At 43.0% G+C, this 20,772-nt stretch overlaps 1 protein-coding gene across 2 annotated transcripts in view; it reads left to right on the top strand.

The window, feature by feature from the left end:
- Jazf1 (JAZF zinc finger 1) overlaps nucleotides 1-20,772 on the top strand; it is a 290,475-nt gene that overhangs the window by 154,260 nt on the left and 115,443 nt on the right. Inside the window, exons 1-2 of one of the 2 annotated variants that reach the window (XM_029535226.1) lie at nucleotides 680-744; nucleotides 18,503-18,575. Coding sequence is in view for 1 of the 2 variants with exons in the window: in XM_021190884.2 (XP_021046543.1) it covers nucleotides 18,503-18,575 (73 nt within the window). In the remaining variant the exon portion in view is untranslated. Of the gene's footprint in view, nucleotides 1-679; nucleotides 745-18,502; nucleotides 18,576-20,772 lie in introns of those variants that run through there. The other variant, XM_021190884.2, reaches the window with a different exon arrangement.

The following is a 20,772-nucleotide window of genomic DNA, read 5'->3' as shown; positions in this document are numbered from 1 at the left end:
CCTAGTATCATCAGCAGGATCAGAGTCACTGGAATCTTTGATGCCTACTGCTTCTACTGCACATCAGAAACCCTAGGTGCCCCTCCCCTGCAGCTGGACCAGGACTACAAGCAGCCTGAGAAGCTCTTTAATATTCTAGTACACGACCCATCCTGAATGGCCTTCTGTTTCTGTAAAAGGTCAATGCTGGGTGCTGGTCCAGAAGAGAGCATCCATAGGGCTTACGCTGTCCAACACTACAGTGGCTTTCAGGCCTAGAAAAACTGTGTGCAGGTGCTTCACATAGTGGGTCTTTCATCCCAGTTTAGTTAGGGTAGCTGGGACTGTGCTGAAGTGTGAGCATGCTCTATTAAGCTCTGGTTGGGAGATGGGGCACACTGGGAATCAAAAGGGCAGTTACTCTGGAGATAGTTGAGATAAAGGAAACAACTGCAAAGCTTTTCTCCAAGTTTCATTTACGGACAGACTAACAGAAAGATAAAAACTCCGTGTAAATGCAGACTCATGAGTAGTTTCAACACTAGTGGTGGGGAGAACACCAGGTGCGCTTGCTTCCACCCGCAGACTTGACTCTGGGAGGCACACCCACAGTACCTGGCAATGCCTTTGGACCTGAGGAGTTCTCCACTGAAGTGCTCATGGGGCTTGCTTGGTCCTTCAGACCACAGAGCCACCTGGAGAGCACACTCTGGGTCTGCACTGCCCAGTCCTGCAAATGCCCAATACTACATTTCCTCACAGGTGGTAAGAACTTTCTATGATGTGACTCAGGTTTTCTTGAGGGGTGTGTGTATGTGTGTGTGTGTGTGTGTGTGTGTGTGTGTGTGTGTGTGTGTGTGTGTGTGTGTTTATATGTGTGTTTAGAAGAAAAGTATTATTTATGTAACAAATAATTCCTTATTCATGAGTCTCTCCGTCCTGTACTCCTAAGGTCAGATGGAGATTTACTGTGAAATAGGAACTGTCTTTGCCAATTGCTATGCCCTGTTGTCATGGCACATGCCAGAAATAGAAGTGACTGCTTTCAGTGACAGATCAAAATTTAGTGCCATGCTGATGGTCCAGAATGAAGGTTTTCTACCCTACTCCCCCCCCCCCCGCACATGAATGAAATACACATACATGCATTTCTCATTATGGTCTAGCTGACCAAGTAGTTCAGTTATAATTATATTATTTTTACTCCTGGAGATCATTACTTTGAGTGAAAAGTTTCAGCATCTAGACCATTAAGATGTGGATGCTGAACAGTATTTAACATGAATTTTTTTTCTAGACTGTGAAACAACTTTATGGGCAAGTAGGGGCTAGAATATGGTTGTTTGTGTTTAAAATTAAATGAAAACATGGATTTTTGTTTGTTTTAAGTTGACTCCCAGTGATTATATGTTGCCTTCTGTGACCTATCTCCTTTCCTTAAATCTGTATAATGTAGCAGAGAGACATATCAGTCAAACTATATATATATATATATATATATATATATATATATATATATATATATATATAATGCCATAAATCTGAGGGCATGGCTATTATGAGAGGGCTATGAGGGGACAAGCCAGAGGACGTGGGTTATGTTTATTTTGCCTGTTTGTTTTAGATGCAGTATGCTTTAAGGTTGATATACCGTTTGTTAGTAAGCACGGGTTTCATCTACTCTCGGGAGTGTCTTTGTCTTTAATGTCCTGTCTTTCCCAGGCTCTGATTACTGACATATTAGAGATCATCCCCCTTCCGGTTGGAGAAGCCAGGTGTTTGTAAGGCACAATGACAATGTAAATACTACCCAACCTTAACTGGTTCTTATCACCACTATCTCCTATCTGCCTTTAATGTAAGAGAACAGAAAGTGGCATCTGTGACTTCAGACATCCCCAAGAGGGGTGAGCCTTTCAAAGAGACCAACTTTGAGATCAGCATTGTCTCCTTGTGATCACAAAGTGTTTTTGTTTCATACTATTAAATAGGACAAGGGAGATAGTTTAACCAGTAAGGTATATGCCTTATAAGCAGGAGAACCTGAATCTGATTCCCAGCATCCACATAAAGAAAGCTAGGCATGAGAGTGAATCTTATAATCCCAGAGCTGAGAAGGTAGAGGCATACTTGACTAGTTAATTGATGATTTCTAGGCCAGTGAGAAACTCAGTCTCAAAAGAGAATATTTGGTAACTGAGTAATAATACTGTGTGCAAACACGTTTGTTCTTACATAAAATAAATAATATTTTACTTTTAAAATAAATCCTTTTTCACAATGTGACTTGAAGCCAGGTGTTTGAACATAGGCTTCTTTAGAAGGCATAGGACTAAATCTGAAACATGAACTTTGAGGAGACTGTAATTGAATAGATTTAACCCACATTTATGAAACAGGAGAACCCTCTCGGTGGTTATCTTTTTTTCCTCCTCTCTGAGGGCTTTTTTCTTCTAAACTCTGTAGGTCTCTTGTCTGTTGACTTGATTAATGAATATTTTGCCCACTAAAATTGGCCATTAATTATTTCCTTGGGTTGCAGCAATAATTACATCTTTCAAGTAAAATCTAATTAGTATAATAAGCAGAAAACACCCTGCCAGGTGATATGGGATTGTGGGGAACTAGTTAGGGAAGACCTACCTAGCTGGTTCACTGTGAGCAGTCAGCATTTGTCTCCAGCTGTATCCAGCAGCTGCCTTTAGACTAAATCACCCCAGAGTGGGTCACTGTGAAATAGTAGCTTTGTGAATAGTCTTGTCAGGAAATATTACTTAATGGTACATAAATGTGTTATGTTCAGTAATTAGTCCTATTACCATTCACTCATTTATTGGCTTCTCTGTAATCATAATTACTTGACACATCTGTGCTAAGTACTAGGGACAGAAGGGAGCTGTTTTTGGAGAGGCTGAATCTGTTGGGAACAGTAATACTCCGATGTCATTCATCCCTTCACTGGATGGTGCACTAAAGCAGGTTCTACCTTGTAGTGTAGCAGAATGCACTGGAGAGAAGTAACTTTTGGAATAGACCTTAGAAGATGAATCTAAGGATGATCAAAGAGAAGTGGGTACGGTATTTCAGTTAGTGAGGCAGTGTGTATCACAAAGGTGTATCATCCAGCAGCCAAAGAAAGTTAAATTCAGGCACATGGGAGGTGACTGGAGCCTGAGGTACCCAGGACCAAGCAAGAGCAGGATGCTGAAGGAGCAGAAGTGACAGTATGGCCAAAGCCTGAAGAGAATGGCATCTTGAAGGAGGGGTCACTGTCATAGCCATGGCTCCCAGTAGACAGTTGCAGCCACCGTCCCAAACCACACCTCGTGGGAGTGGTAGAACAGAAACTTACTCCTGTTACACTGTCATTTCATCCTGGTGCCTCTAATGAAGAACCAGCCACAGAAGAGCCAGGACAGAGCATGAGATTCAGGACAGGCAGAGAAGAGCAAGCAGGCTGTGGGAACAGGAGGGACAGTGTACAAGTAAGATGTGTATAGAAGGCAGGGACATCAAGAGCCGCTGGGTGTAGGCCCTGAAGGGACAACAGTTGAGAGACGTGCTTGGAGGGTTTGATTGGTGCGGCCAAATTGGGAATATTTTGTATCCTAAGATTATATTATCACGTAAACAATAAAGGAGGGCTTAATGCTTGACATTGATTCATAATAAAGAAGATTTATATTCTTAAATGTCTCCAGTTAGGACTTATTAGTAGGTCATGAGATCAATTTAATGAACTGTCCTAATATTTGAAGAAATAACATTTATTAATCAAGGTATATTACATGTTACTAAAGTTAAATAATGTTTCCTATAACTTTTTTTTGAGTCTGGGAGATTAGTGTGCTAGTTAGAATTTAGAATGTATATCTGGTGTAGATTGAAGTGAAATATTGAAAAACTTGTTGACTGAAGTGAGCGTGAGCTGGGGGAGGAGACTGGCAGAGCTTGAAGACATTCTGCAACATTTTAAAGCATAGTTTATCTCTATGTTCCTTTGAAAGGCCAAGCTCCACCCCCAACCCACCCCCAAGATGATTTGTGATATTGTGGCCATATCTGGACTATTAGACCTTGTCTTAAGAAAGCCTAGAAAATTCATTAACACCTCTGCCTTCCACTTTCTGAACTCTACTGATAATAAAGCTTACCAAACCCAAAGTCCCTAGAGCCCCACTGAGGGTTAAAAACAGTCTAGTAGGGAACTTTCAGTGTTGACCGTCCTTGTGAGGAAGGAGAGAGAGTATGACACATCTCTGTTCCTTTCTATCAGTTTTCCTGTGATCTTAAAATTGCTATTGGGGTGAGAAGAGGGAGCAACTTTTTTAAAGGAAAGAAATGGTTTACCCTGTGTCTGTGATACTTCTGCTCATTTCTGACACCATGAGGATAGACCCAAAGCCAACCAGCCCACGAGCAGTTCATCCTCATATGAAGTTATCTAGAGTCAGCAACATAACATGTTGTTAGATGATGGGGTGTGCCATGCCTGTGGTGAAGCCACCAGACCTCTGACTGGTATCCACAATTGATTCAAAATCAAAGGAATAACGGTCAAGGCAGAATGCCTAGGAAATACTCAGAGTGTTTCTGAAATGTGTAAAGTGATGTTGAGCAATACTGGAAGAAAAACATTTTTTAATATGTAAAAACAAAGAAAAACAAATCTTACATATTAGTGGTTATATGCTGTTTAGTTTAATTGAGCACTAAGAATTCATTTTCATTTGTGCAAGAGTTAAGATCCACTCTACAATCTAGAAAGGAGAGACCACTTGGCAGTCTAGTTTAGAGCATTAATACTGAGGAGCACCATAGGACTCAGGTCCGTGCTGAGCATTGCACACAAGCCTGTGGTCCCAGGGTTCAGGAGGTAGACGCTGGGGGTCAGGAGTTTAATGTCCTCCTTGACTACCTAGCAAATATGAGGGCAGCCAGAGCTGTGTGTGAGCCTGTTACAAGAAAGGAAAAGCTACTGGAAAGGGGTTCAGTGCTGAGACTAGTTAGTTCTACTTGAGGGAAGCAGTGAGGGCAGCAAAGTCAGCTGAGCACACTGGAGACCAGCGTTGGGGCCTTTCCTGATCAGTGCATTTCCTTTGGGAAAGGACAAGCAGTTCAGGATCTTCCCACCTCCGCTACTCTTCCAGAGGAGCACGTCTGCTGTGAGGACTGCCCATGGAAAGCAGCTCATCTCTCTTCATCCGTACATGGCAGGCCCTGCGATGGTAAGAAGACTTTCAGCTACTGCTTCTGCAATTAGGAGGGATTGATTGTTCACAACTGTAAACCCACAGTGTGAACACCAACAGCCTGAAATAATACTATCCCTTAAGTTTTATTAGGCATTTACCATGTACTAGCCCCCGTACTCTGTGCAGTGCACAACTTATCTCCCTTAAATTCCTTTAACAAGTTCATAACAACTGCATAAGCTATGAGTCACTGACTTTTGTATCAGAAAAAACAAAGCTGAGCCTGAGAAACTTGCTCCAGTCATGAAGTTAGCATGCATCAAAACAAATCAGTAACTTCCATAATATGTCGCCTATCCAAGAGAAAAACTTTATTTAAAAAAAAAGTATCCAAAAAAAAAAAAAAAAAACCAGAGTTGCCTAATCCTTCTGCAGAAGCCAAGGTTGTCAGGAGCCATCTGCCAAGTGGTAAGTGAGAGGGCCAGGGACTTCCCGATGCCCAAATCCACACCATCAGTGATACTGCTCAGTCTGTGTCCCTACTCATTAGCATGTAGAATTGATGCCGTGTCTACAAATTCCAGAGCCATCCATCCCAAACCCTGTGTCACCTCTGAGTCCCATCTGGGAACACAGCATGTGTGATTCCCTGGACAGCCAGCCAGAGCTATTCAGATCAAGCTGAAACCAATACAGCTTGTAGGTAGAGCCATTGTAGAACCTGAATCCAGATGTTCAGCTCTCTCTCCTGTGGTTGGTTGGTTGACTTTTGTTTTGTTGCAATTCTTTGACTTCCCTGGGAGACTGGAAGAATGGAGGCACCTGTTGTGGTTTAGTGTGTGTGTGTGTGTGTGTGTGTATGTGTGTATGTGGGGGGGTAGGGGTGATGGTGGTGGTGGTGGTGGTGGAGGTAGTATTTGCCGAATCCTAGATGAAACAGGCTCCCAGAATACAAAACTAACCTGCTTCATAATGACCTAACTTGTTACTGAGGAGAACAACACCAGCACAGGGAACACCTGCCTGAACCAGTCTTACAGAAATCCTTGGTCCCAAGTTCAAGTGGTGGAGCATTGTGAGTTTTAGGAAATACCATCAGTGGTCTCCACACAAAAGAAAAGATCCCCAGTCATCAGAATACACGAAGACTGCTTCCCATTCAAGGTTTGTGAGTTAATTTTAAAAACACATGGAGACACTAAGTTGATCTCGCGATTACTAAGCTTGGCCCTTCCTAGAAAGTAGAGGAGGTGAAAATGTAAGCAGCTCAGGCAATTTCACTAGGGCATGGGAAAACGGCTCAGTCAGTGAGCTCTTGCTGAATGAATAGGATTCCTGAGTTCTATTTCCCAGCGCTAACCTCAAAGCCAAGTGTCAGCAAGGGCCTGTCATCCCAGGGTAGGTAGCCAAAGACAGGAAGATCATGGATCCACTAGCCAGGCAGTCGGGCTGAACTGGTGAGGTCTAGGTTCAGTGAGAGATGCCTTCTCAAAATGATACATACAATAAGGTGGAGAGAGACCAAGAAAAACTCCCTACATCCACATCAACTTCTGACCTCTCCATGCATTCACGCATGCATTCATGTAAACACACATGAACAAAATATTTCATCACATGGATTTATCCACAAAACATTTGCAGCATAGTCAACCATTTGTTTCTAGTTTCACAACTGCTTTTGAGGCTTGGGAAAAGACTCAAGTTGTCCCTTTAGATAACTTCCCCAAGCAGTTCTTTTAAAGTGTGTGTGAGTGTCTGTGTGTGTGTGTGTGTGTGTGTGTGTGTGTGTGCGCGCTTCTGTCTGTCTATGTGTACACGTGTGTCTGTGTCTGTCTTTGTGTGTGTGTCTGTGTATATCTGTCTATGTCTCTCTGTGTCTGTCCATCTCCCTCTCTTTCTCTATATACATATGTGTGTGTGTCTGTGTATGTGTGTTTCTGTCTATGTGTATGTGTGTGTCTGTCTGTATGTGTCTGTCTATGTCTCTGTATGTCTGTCTGTTCGTATCTCTATGTGTGTGTCTGATGTGTCTGTCTGTCTATCTTTGTGTATGTGTCTGTCTCTGTCTTTCTATGTATCTGTCTGTCCATCTCCCTCTCCCTCCCTCCCCTCTCTCTCTATGCATGTGTGTCTGTCTGTCTGTGATATGGTATTTGTTGGGAAGGCATACATATAGAAATCTAAGGACAACTTTGCAGAGTTCCTTTCACTCTTTTGGTTCCAAGAGTCAACTCAGGTTGTCAGATTATACAGCAAGCCCTTTACCCCCAAGCTACTTCCTACTTCTGGTTCCCAAGCCTACGTACGCAGTCTTCAGTCTGGTTTCACACTAGAATCTTTGGGGGGTGGGGCAGGCCCTCAGAGTCTGTCCAATCAACCAGGAGACACTAATCTGCAGTTGTAGTGGAGAGCCACCAGTCTGCAGGCCAGTGACTAAGTGGATGAGCAGATCCTCAGGCTCTTTACACAGCAGTTTCTGAATAGTGTGGGAGCCCCGTTCTATTGGTAGCTCCCCCAGCTGTAGCTCTTGTGTTTCATTCCAGTTCCTACAGGAATGTCAATCCGAAGACAGTCACACTGTAAACAACTCCTAAGCAAGTGGTTTTCTCTTAGGATTGTTGTGATCTCTTTAAAGTCAGTATGAAGCACTTCCCCTAGCAATTGTGCTCACCCTCTGACCATAGACCGCACGTGCCACCCAACACAAGACTGTACACTGACTTAAAAGGTAAGACTTAGGCCTTTTTTTTTTTAATTTTGTAACTTGATTACATGGTTCTCCAGTATGAAATTTATGGATGGCAACTTTGCTGCCAGGAGCATGTTGCTAGAGAGCACGGCTTTGTTTCTTTTCTGTCTGGGGAGAGTGCTTCAGTGCCCACCACACAGTACTTGACATGTTTACGTTTGACCTTCCATCCACACTAGTTATTCTTACTTATTTTCAGCTTTTGGTTATTTAGTGTTTTTCTACATGGGATTACTTTACTCTCAACTTCTTTCTTCTTTGGAATCCTAGCTTGTCCTAAACTTATATTTCCTGAAGGGGAAAGGGAAAGAAAGTTTATTTTAAACTAGGAACGATGTCACAGTGTGTGTACGTTTCAGGTAAATGTGATTCATAGTGTCAGAGTTGCCCTTTAAAGAAAAAAAAAATCTCTTTTGTCAGGTGAGGGTAGCTTGGGTTACAAGAAAAGAAGGTGAACAAATGGGAACAGATCTGCATTAATAAATATTCAGATCGCACCCACTCAGAAGTCAGTGCTCGTAGGTGGTGTTGGGACATGTGGTACTGGGTGATGGAGGTTGTTCATACTCTCATTTTTCACTTTAATTGCCTCCCTGAAAAGATCCTGACAGCTTCAAAGGTTACTGCTCATCGCATTGTGGATAACTCAGAAGCAATATGCATGTGTAATTTGCTTCATTATTGCCCGCTAATAACCAATACCGGAGAAAGGCTTGAGCAACCAAAGCAGCCATAATGTGACATGAAGTTTCTCTCTTCTTCCTCTCATTCCTTAATCATCCCTCTGCAGAGTTAGCCTCAGATGATATGGCGGTGTGGGTCTTACTCTTCTATTGTTGTTTTTGTTCCATACGTTTAGTATGACACAATATAATCTATTTTTTTTTTTAATCCAGAAAGCAAAGACACAATAGTTCATGTTACTCAGGAGAGCTCTGGGCTAGCATTCGGGTTGTTAGGGTGTTGTTTCATTGTTGTTTGTATGGAGCTTTGGCTTCACTTACTGAGAAACTATTGAGTAACAGGATCTGAAATGGAAGAGAATTTCATTCTGTCAGTTGCAGAAGTACTGGAGGAGGCCAGTCCAGATGAGAGGTGGGGCTTCACTGCTCAGCCACACCTACTCCTGCTTGGCTTTGCCTAGGTTGACTTCCATGTACAAGATTATCTCATATTGAAGTAGATGCAGGAGTAATAGTCATTCTTCCAATCACCTTAGAGGAAAATTACTGCAAAGAAAGGCACATATTTTCAAGGAGACTTCTTTAAAGCCCTGTATTTTACTGACCAGGATGTAGACTCAAAGGATGCAGACCCAAGGAAGGAATGCTGGGAAATGTAAGCCTTGTGCCAGGCAGCCATGCTCCAGAGCAGCATGATATAAAAAGGAAATGTGTGTTAAGAGCACCATGCAGCCCATGATGACTCACGTTTGAATGATGGGTTTTAAAACTTTCCTATGCATCATTATGCTGTTGACTATCAAATGTAGACAATTCACAGTAGTGCCAGTCTGCATTTCAAAATACTTAATGGGCTAAAGCTCTGAACAGCATAAGGCCACCTTATACTAGAGATTCAGTCCTATTTTCACTGAGGCTGAAAGCACTGTTCTTAGCGATATTTTAGAGATGAAAGAAGAATCGTAAGGCTTATGAAGCTAATGCTGAATGCAGACAGCTGGATTTGTAGAGAGTAGCATATTATCTTAACATCAAGAAGTAAAAACAGGGCTGGAGAGATGACTCAGCAAAGAAAGGCTAGGCTTGTAACCAGAGATATAAAAAGGAAAAACAAAGATTATAGCAAGAGGGTGAGTCCCTTAGTAGGCCTTGGAGAGCCCGTACCAGGTCCACTAAACACTAAATTAAAGACCCCTGTTTGACTCACCCACTCCCAGCCTTTTATCCTCAGTGTGAATTGTACCAGTCACTTGGTTTCAAATACAATGTCCCCCCAGGCCTGTCCTCATCCATGCTGAGCTGACTATTGGCTGAGTTTCAGGATAGCATCTTTAATCAGGGTGCTTGAAATTTTACTGTTTTGAGGGCATTCCTTGGCTCTGCTGCCTGTTGGAATGTGTGGCATTATGAAGCGATTCTTCAGCACTTCGGTTCCTGTCTGCATCGGGAGCCCTTTATCCCTCTCGTCTCTGAAGCTCAACTCCCTGGTTCTGCACAGCATCTTTCACACATGAGCAGCAGATCTCACTTGGAACATCAAATATTTTTCACAGTTTGAGATTCTTTATTGTTGATAATGAGATACTCACTCCATAACATAAGAAAAATCTTGTGTTTCGGTTTCTTCTTTTACCAGTCTTCTATATCAGTTTCTCATCTTCCCTACCACTCTCCACTATTCTCTAACACAGTGGCCATCTTAGCTTATTTCCCCAGTGCCTCTGCTTTGCCTCTGAGATTAAGGCTGATTAGCAAGAGAGCCTTTGAACCATTCCAGATAAAGCGTGCTCTGCACTTCATGTCTCTTACACTCAAGCTACTCTGAACGTCACAGACCATTTACTTTCTCCTTCTACTCGCCTGATCAAGCTGTTCTCTATTCCGAATCTTAGAAAGTTTTTTTTTCAAAAGTTGCCCTGACCCTCACAGAGAATCTTGCCACGTTTCTGGAGCAATTTATGTATTTGCTGGTTTGTCTTGAATCATTGAGGGCTTTTAAGAGTGTGTGTGTGTGTGTGTGTGTGTGTGTGTGTGTGTGTGTGTGTGTGTGTGTGTTCAGCACNGAGTGTGTGTGTGTGTGTGTGTGTGTGTGTGTGTGTGTGTGTGTGTGTGTGTGTGTGTTCAGCACATATACATGTACACAAACTTGTGTATAGGTAGTTGATGTACAAATACCTGTGGAGGCCTTGGGTATGATCTACCTCCTTCGAGACAGGGCCTGGCATTGCCCTGGGGCTCACCAGCTAGCCTAGCTGACCAGTGAGCCCCAGGATTCTTCCTGTCTCTGCTTCCTCGGCCCTAGGATTGCAAGTGGTGCCGTTCCACTCAGAATTTTTCTGTGGCTGCTAGGCTTTGAACTTGTCTCTGTGCTCTAGCAAGGAGTACATGACAAGAATTCAGGATGTCTTTTAGGAAGTGAATTCAGTTTCTTTGACTCCACTAAGAAAGCCAGGGTTCCTAAGATCTAGGTCTCAGCCACCTTTGTGTCACTGTCCTGCTACCCACTGAGCAGCCTTCTAAGCTCTTGATTTAGAACATAGGAAAACCCAAAAATTACCAACATGCAGTAGCTCCAGTTTTCATAAACACCACATGGGTTTCCAGCAGGGCTTCTCAGCCAGGCACTGACATTGGAGGTCGGGGGAGTTTGTTGTAGTTGGTTATCTGATTATGTGCAACATAGGGCATCTAGCAGGACCCACTAGCACCCTCCTTCCAATGTCTATAGACATTGCCTTCACAGAGGATTGCCCACAATTCAGAACTACCCTCCGCAAGTAGCTCTGTTTTAAAAATCTATAATTAATGAGTATTGTCTAGTCAACAGTGCTGCCCTTCTGAAATGCCCACAGATTTTCAGCTCAGTGCCTACCGCCTTAAAGCCACACTGGTTTCCCACCATCACCTGGGAATGACTTGCTGTGGGCTCCATCAGTAAAATCTCCCACATGAGCCCTCCCTCTCTGAGTATTTTGTCTCCTTTTATAGTTCTTTGAGCATGCGTCCTCGTTCATCTCTGTCTGTGCAGGGATGCAGTGGCGTACTGGGTCTGTGTTTCTGGCATGTCTAACCTTATAGCTCTCTGAGCTGATGCTTATCTGTGTCTTCTGCCTTAGTTCTCACCCAGGGTGCTCATTCAGTTATTCAGCCTCCACTGTGGTGGACATGGATTATTGACAGAGCCTTTGGCTTAGATTTGACCTCTAAGAGCCAGTTTCCTAAATAGCTACTTAGAGGGTGACCATAGGAATTTGAATGGCTGATAAAGAATTAGAAAGCAGAAGAGCAGAACCTCTGCCCATGCTAGTCACAGGGCAAGCTGCGGCTGCAGTATTTGTGCCTGAGTCAGCTGCCTGAGCGTTGTTTACAGAGTTCCTGGTTCAGTCGTGTTTAGCCATTGACTTGTGGCAGGAAAACTCAGGCTCCATATGTGACCATGGATGCTCTTTAATAGATGCTGTTATTGTGTTGTATAGAATTCCTGACTTTTAGATACCATGCTCATAAATTTTACAGCAACACTTAGGTGCATCTGGATTTCACAGTGAATTGGGGAAGGCAAGAGTCTCAGTATAATTTGCATTGAGTTTCCTGTAATGGAAATTACGGCCTGGGAAAAGTTTCAAATGGCGTGTCTATAAACTAAGGAAACGTTGATCCATTCAGAAAGGCTATACACTCGTAGCAGTAGTTTCTTTCTTTCTTTCTTTCTTTCTTTTTTTTCAACCCAATGCCAGCAAGAAATATTTACTTCAGCATCTGAAGTAGACCAGTAATGAATTTTAAAAGTCCATCTTTGTAAATTGTTCAACAAATTTAGCCTTAAAAATGAAGTAAAAGTTGCAAGAAGAGTGCACTGGCCTTATAAGAAACTATAAAGCCTGTATGGAGTCCAGTGTTACAGCTGGGCGGGAGCCGTGAGGGACCTCACCTGTGAGGGAGCAGACCATGGAGCTTGTGGCTCCAGCCCTGCTGGTACCAGCTGCATTTAAGGAAGTTTGTCACAGAAATGTGTAGGCCCCCACTGTTGGTACTTTGGTTCATGCATACCTGCCTACCCCTTATTCTCCCCGACCCTCTCCCTTCTCTCTCTTCCTATTTTCCCTGTGTTTTGGTGGCTTTCTCTCAGGTTGAAAGTTTTGCCTACACGGCTTAGTCATCATTTCTTGACTGTTACTGGCTTATCTTTCACAACCACAATGAAAAGCTGGTAGATGCCTGTGGGTGGAGGCACAGATGGAGCTTGTGGGCTATAGATGGAACTATAGGAACATCATTTAATTAGGGAATCACCAGATGTCAACATCTGGGTTCTTTTTTCTCTACACCTGCCTAATGGAGTAGAAGAAGAGTCCTGACTGGCTCCAACCCCTCCATCCATAGGCACTTCATGATCTGCTTAGTTTTTCTCCATGACCTCTTTAAAGGTTCTCTGTTTTAAGCTCTGAGCTTTCTCCATGTTGTAGCTGGCATCTTTTTGCGCAGGGTCCCTCAGGGCTTCTGCAGGGTTCAGCTCCTGGCTCTTATGCCCCCACTATAGGGTCTGGAGATAAAGAAAACTTTATCTAAGCCTTTTTATGTCCTCATATTCTTTGGTTGTGCCCCAAAACTTACCTCCTATTTATGTCCCCTGTTTACTCCCCTTGGTGGTTTTCCCTACCGTGTAACACATTTTCATGGGGGTCATGAGTGGTCAAGAAAACAAAGGTGTTTGATGCATGTACCATATTTAACCCAAAGCCTGCAGCATTCCCATCATGGAATTAATCGCTCTCTGTCCCTGTGTGTATTTGCTGGGCACTAGAGGGCAAAGGGTGGCAGTGATAGGAAGAGCTGAGACAAGCCCGAGTGTAGAAGGGTAAAAGTATCATTGTGGTCCAGGAAATCCTGAGAGCAAAGAGAAGAATTTGACAAGCCCTACGCAGAAAGCTGGGAGGGAGTGATGAAAAAATGAGGGTCTGTCTATGCAGGGTTAGCAGGTGAGGAGAAGAATGGAAGCTAAGAACACACATTAATTACTGTCTGAATCACTGAATGATTACAAAGAAAAGCAAGGGTTTCTCTTCAGAATCACTTATCCTGCTGGCCTTCAGCCTCCTACCTACAGCTGTTTAGCCACCCCTTCCCACCCCACACACAGTTGTGATGCACTTAAATAGTAAGTGGTATTTGGAAACTATAGAATGCCAAGGAGGTCTCTCTCCCGATCAAAAGCGTATCTTCTTTTCACAGTGGCCTCACAACCTACAGATAGTTCATTGCCCAACTTTTCCTTAGTTTTGGTTGAGAGGCAGCAGTGCTGGCTTCTGGCTTTACTAAATTGTAAGTAATTCTGGGTACATAAAGTCCTGGCAGGGTACACAACTAAGTCATGGCCAAAGTCCATGAGTCCATTATTGAATGTTGGTTGACCCACCAAATAACACCAATAGAGTTTTCTTGTGGGCTTGGTGGTGGCACTAGGGATGAATTTTTATTAAAAAATAGTACACAAACACAAACAAACAAACAAACAACAACAACAAAAAACAGTGTGGTAGTGTACAGCTGTAATCCCAGCGCTCAATTCTGGAGGCTAAAGCAGGGGAATCAGTTCAAGGTCATCTACAGCTGTGTAGCAAGTTCAACTCCAGTCTGGACTGCATGAGACTCCCCTCCAACAGCAAACAGATTACATGCCCCAAGCATGGCTCGTCATTGTTCCCCATGACAGGGACTGTGGTACGGATGAACAAGAGCATTAGGGAGTTCAGCAAGGTAGGCTGTGGGCCTTTTGTCACACACATCACACGTTTCATTCTTACTGAACGGAATTTGAATGTTCCTTCCTAGGCTAAACCATCACCTTACCTTGTTTTTAAATTTTTATTTGATCTTCTTTTATTGGCTGGTATTGCTTGAGAAACAATTGGAGCTCATATTGTGACGAGGACTTTGCCATTTGATTCAGTCTGTGAAGCTTTGAGTTGCTAGGATCACAGCTAGGAAAAGCTTTTTCGTTGTTCCTGGGTCTGGTGCTAAAGAGCTCAGTCCTCGTCACAGAACAAAATGCTGCCCTGAGATGATGGTAGAGATAGCCATTGCCGGCCTGTCTATAGGTCACTGCTTTAGAAACTTAGCAGTGGTGTCCTGAGGTTGTCTATGTCTTCTCTCTATCTGCCCCTACCATGCACCTCTGAGACTTTGTTTGTCTTCCTGACCCTTGTGATCATGTAGCAGTGGAAGGGTGCTGCTGTGTTTCCCTGTACACTGGCCACACTGTACACATTGCCAGATGAGCTGCTGAGGGAGCACCACATGAAAGAGAAACACACGTGTTCTGTCCATAGAGCTCGCCGGCATGGGTTCTGTCTCTGAGAGCTGCAGCCAGCATTTCACTTCCTCAGTTTATTGGCACTACAAATGAACAAGCCAGAGAATTGTTTGAGAGATGACATTATACGCACATTTTATTTCCTTTTAGATTACCCATTGCAGTGACTTACTGTGGTCTAAATCATTTCTGAATGGCATGATGTGTGTATAAGGAGATTTTTCTTTGTAAAGCTCAACACTATCTAGTGGTTAGAGAGACTCTGTGGTACCAGGTGATGATGTTCCCTTTGCCTTTAGAATCAAGCATCCTACTTCATAAAGCCAGTCTATCTCGGGAGTCTTTCTCTTTGTAGGGTGTTTACCATCAGAAAGTTATGTTGCTGGCAGAGAGGAAGAAATAATGAAAACAGCTTTTATACTTTTACTGAATGTGAAGTGCTCAGTGGCATAATTAAATCTCATAAAACAGCAAGTCATAATCACGACACAGCAACCAAAAAGCAAATGACAGCCCCCATGTTTATTTGGGACCAGCAGTTGATGCAGTCTCTCCAGTCCCTTGTTTCAGTCGCTCCTGACTTGGGCCAAGTACATCATTTCATTTCCAAGGTGGCACATCTTTGGTGGATGTTCTAATTGGGGTTGCTTTGAAGAGTCATTTAATCTAAAAAGAAGATTGAGGCCTGGGGGTATTTATTCTGGTGTCTTACTGGTGACTAGAGTCTACAATCTAGGGGAAAAGGGGGGGGGGTGCAAGAGTGCTTTATACCTAAGGCACTTCCAGTGGTTGTTTTGTTTCAGAAAAGGTGACATTTGGAAGCTCCCTGAAGTCTGCCTCCAACTTACAACTTGAGGCAATTTAAGTATAAGTCAAACATAGGTTGTAGAATTATGTTGAAGGAAACTAAAATAGAATTCTAGAATCTCGCCTTCTAACCTGCATGTTGCACATGCTTGATGCTCTGCCAAACAAGATTGCCATTCAGTTTGCGAGGTGCCAACAGCAGCACCATTCAGCTAAGAATCTGAGAGCTGTAGTATGTTGTAAAAGACACTGAGTCCCCTTCTTCAGAGAGATACTGGAACTCTTCCTGCATTAATCTGATTTCCATTCTATGATAAAACAGTTGAGAGGCTCAACTTGCTAGGAGAAAAGTTTGATTGTGGCTCCGAGTTTCCGACTCTCAGCCTGTGGCTCTTAGGCTGCATCACCTTCAGGCGTGGTGTCAGAGCAGAACCCACCCATAGCTGGGCGCAAGTAACAGACTGGTATGTGCTGGCCTTGTCCTGGCTAGGAAGCTGGAGAGGGAGGACACTTCAAGGGTACCAGTAACCTAACATCCTTCTGCTAGACCCCACCTCCACACAGTCTCAACACCTTCTAAGTGTACTACAGACGAAGTACCAAAGCTTCAACACAAGCCTTTAGGGGAACTTCAAGATCCAGATTATTACAAGCTTGAAGTAGAAAATTTAATATAAAGTATATACCTACACACACGGTCGTGCGAGAGAGAGCACATGCACACACACACAAACACACACACACACACACACACACACACAAATAAAAGAGAAAAAATTAAATTCAGGATAGCGTGAGAAAGGAACATTTAAAGCACGTTAGAAAGCACACCACGCTTAGTGAGGAGTGATTTGGAGTGATTTAGAAGATGATTTGTAGGAAGAGCCTTTGATTGGAAGCCAAGTACGAGAACAAAGAAAAATGAAAGATGGCCTAAAATGTGTACTGGCTTCTGAGCCCTTCACCCCTTTGATCAACAGATTGTAGGCTCCTATAATTCTCACTTCTTCAACCTAACTCTGTGTAACATCACATCTCCAAAGAGCAGTGGCCCATCCACACCGAAGCTCAAATTCAAGTCATTTGGTGGAGACACGAGAGTCCTTCCCCTGGGATTTTTGCTCTGACCTTGTTTCTCTAACATCACCTCCTTCCCAGCTTCATGATTTCTGTCTCCAGTGTCATCTGTTACTTTAGTGTATCCGTCGCCATTTGTACCCAGGGCCTGTGTGGCTTGCCAGTGGTTGTTTGTGTAGACAAAACATTCTGCCCTCTGAACCCTGATTCTGTAGACTCCCCTCCAGCAAGCACGTTCTGCACAGGAAAGCAAAGCTATGTTGAGATTTCAGCAGACTTAGGTAGGTGTTACGGGTTCTGTTTGAAGATCGTGTCCCTTTGGAAAGTGCCTTCCTTGTGTCCAGACAACTACTGAGTTTATTACTCAACCAGAGACCAAGCTGCAGCCTCAGCTGCAGACCCAACTGGATATAAAAGGGGAGGAAATGTGAGTTACTGGTCTGTTCTCATTTGCTCTGCCAAAACCTTGACACCGGACTTGATGGAGCCTTTCAGAGACTCTTTTGTCTCTTATTTCCTAATTCAGCTTTCAAGGGCTTACAGTGGCAGAGACCCAAGGAAGGAAGGTTTCTAGATAGAGTTCCCTGGAATTCTTGGCATAGAAAAAAATGATAGAATGAACGTGAGATTCTTAACTTGAACATAATGAAGAAAGCTGGTTCTACTGCGCAGTTATATAGTCTGAGAGTCAAAAGCAACGCCAACCTGATTATTTTTACCACTTGTGACCTGGGCCACCATGCCTTTCCCTTCCTCCATCACCTGTTAATGCACTCTGGAGTTCGTATATCTCAAATCCAACATTGTGGTAAACACTTTGCAAAGGGGCTTGAACCCGGCTCAGTCATCACATCTGAGTGCAGCGAAGAGACTTCTAATAATGTGACTGTATGGGTGAGGTCTTAATGAAAAGAAATGAGTGTGAAGTGCTTAAGCCTTGTTTCATGTAAACAGTACTGAGTGACTCGCTGGCCCCGTGTATTACTGTATAATCATTCTTTTTACATAGATTCAGGAAGTAATTTCTCCCCAGGAAACTTGGCGGCAAGCTTGCTGCGCTTCTGCCTGTGAGGAGCGCATTCACCTGGCCTGAGCTGGAGAAGCACGGCTGGGGGAAACCCCGTGAATGTGCTGTTTGTCCACTCTGGAGCACTGAGTGAGCTTCTGATTAAGAGTCTAGAAAAACTATAATCAATTCATTATACATTCAAAACGGAGACAAGCCCTCCAGAATATGAAGCTGGACTCAGAAGTGTTCAGTGAACAAGAACAATACTCCATAGATTTTCAAATTGATGGAGCTTTTCAATGTAAACTAATTTGTTCCAGTATTGAAGTGAGCATAATTAACAGAGGCTTTCCTTCTTAGACCGATTAACCAGCGAGAACCATGCCAGCATTGTAACTGTGAGCAGTGAAAACCAATATTTATGAGGGGGTTGTGCAAGAGCTTGTGTGACAGATGGGCATTTTATCACTGTTGATGTTTGGAATTTCTTGAAAAGCAATGTAATATCTTGTTTTTATGAATGAATGAACAAATCACTGTGCTTTGGGGACTGAGTTTTCCTATTCTAAATTAATCTTTTTCTCTCTTTACCCTCTGTTACTTTATGTTAGGGAACCTAATATATTCTGATGTTAAAAAAAAAACCTAAAACTAAAAAAAAATCCTTGTAATTGTGTTTTATTTCAGATACAGATCCACGTGTCTTAGAAAAGCAGGAGCTGCAGCAGCCGACCTATGTGGCCCTCAGTTACATTAATAGGTAAGCCACCCCCGAAAGACAGCTGCAGTTTGTTGCTGCTTTGCCCTTTAGATGGGTCTTTTTACCCCAGTAAATGCTTTCAGTTTGAAAACGTGCAACATCTCCATGGAGATTTCTTATTTCTTTGTTGAGGGATATAGATTGTAGCCCACTGTGCATACGTCTGAAAAAATGGCTGATTTATAAGCTCATTTTGGAAGTATTTTGTATGCAGAGTTAGAATATGCTATTTTGACTTCATAGGGCAGTGTGAGAGATTAGTGGATTTATGTCTGAGTGAACCTTTTAAATCCTAGGGTGAAAGAGGTACTTTTTATGAATTCAAAACATAGTTGGAGTATCAGAATATATTGGAATCTAACGAGCTGAAATCATTTAGTTTCAGAAACTCCTTCTGTAGCAGCTCATCTTTTAGTAGAAACACTGTCAGCAGCTGCCCCCACGTGTGTAGAGAGTAACATGAGTTTTCACTTCCATTGATTCTGAGCCTGACTCTAGAGAACTTTAGTGTTTGACTCTCAAACCTAAAAGAAGACTTAGTGTTTCAGCCAACTCAAATGATTAAGGAGACAGTAATTTGGGGGCAAGAACTCAAAGTCACCTTTGGGTTAAGAAAACATACACTGTCCAGGCAACGTGGAGAGAGTGAGAGCAAAATTAGTCTTTAATGAGACTGTGAACTCACTGCCCATAAGTCAGTGGTGCATTTCTATCAGCTGCCCCTTTCCCATAAGGCAAAGGCCTTTCCAGTCTCTTGGTGCCCGAGTGTGGGCCAGGGCGTGGAGAGGAAGTCTGCCAGCGAATTATCTGCACTCTTCAGTTTGGTGTCATTTAGGAAACAGTTAATTCCTGCCCAGACACAGCTTGAGTTCCTCACCTGCACTCAGCTTCGAGTTCTTGGGATGAAGTGTGTTTTCAGAGAGATGTACTAATTAATGAAAGCGTCTGAGTTGCATGCCATTTTTTTATTTCCTTCATCAGGCTCTCTAAGGAGTAGCATAAACTGCCTCTAGTCTTTCACCACCTATATTCTGACATGGTGCTAGAATACATTCAGATTATATTCCATTACATAAAGATGTCTGAGTTTTCCAAAGATCCTGTACTATTTCCAATACTTACTAAAAGAGCTGGAAAACCTTTAGTTATGTATTCATAGGACTATACTAGATTAGCTTGCTGATGTTGACAGATCAATCTGATCTAAAGGAGCAGACATCTATAGCAGACTACTAAGCTTATTAGTGGCTTCTCTAGAAGGAAAGTATTCGTAAGCTTGCCAGGTTATCACTCTGAACAAGTGGGGATTGCTGTGTTGGGACTTAGTACTCCTCACACTCTGGATATTTGTTTATGGGGGGGAGATAAAAACAGAGTGGTGTGGGAGCCAGAGGTTCAAACAATTGAGAGCTGCAAACCTGTCCATAATGCAAAAAGAACACACACACATACACACATGGGGGGGGGCAGAGATACAGGGAGAGACAGAGACATAGAGAGATTTTAAACAAAGGCACTGCCGAAGAAGGCAGAAATGCTGACTTGACAACAGTATCCTGATTAACAGAAAAAGCATACTTCTCTTTTCCCTTTGTTTTTGTTACTTTATTTATGGGTTTTTCTCTTTTTCCTTTGTTTTTGTTATTTTATTTATGGGTTTTCTTTTGGTTGGTTGGTTGGCTTTGTTTGTTTCTGATATAAGATCTTGCTATGCAGCCTCTGAAACTTAAAATTTAAGGTGGCCTTGAATTTGAAGTAGCCTTCTTTCCTCTGTCCTTGAGAGCTGGAATTACATGCACAGGCTACCATGCCTGGCCCAAAAAAGGTTGTTACTCCTTAATTTCTTTATTGATAAAGGCAAAGGTTAGGGAGATGTCTCAGTTAGTAAATGCTTGCCTTGCAAGCACAAGGACCTGAGTTCAATCCCTAGTACCTATTTAAAGAAGCAGGCATGGTCTGCATACTCAGTCCCAGTCCTTGGAGACCAGTGGAAAGAGGTGAATTCCTCACCCTCACTTGGTGAGTTTCAGACCAGTGAGAGACTGCCTCCAAAACATCTCCTGGAAAACAATACCTAAAGTTGAACTCTGATCTAAATACCGAGAGAGCAAGAGAGAGAGAGAGAGAGAGAGAGAGAGAGAGAGAGAGAGAGAGAGAGAGAGAGAGACAGAGACAGAGAGACAGAGAAAGAAAGAGA

Source organism: Mus pahari, chromosome 2 (assembly GCF_900095145.1).
Source record: "Mus pahari chromosome 2, PAHARI_EIJ_v1.1, whole genome shotgun sequence".
In the NCBI taxonomy this organism is placed as follows: Eukaryota; Metazoa; Chordata; class Mammalia; order Rodentia; family Muridae; genus Mus; species Mus pahari.
This window is presented reverse-complemented; position numbering and strand designations above follow the sequence as displayed.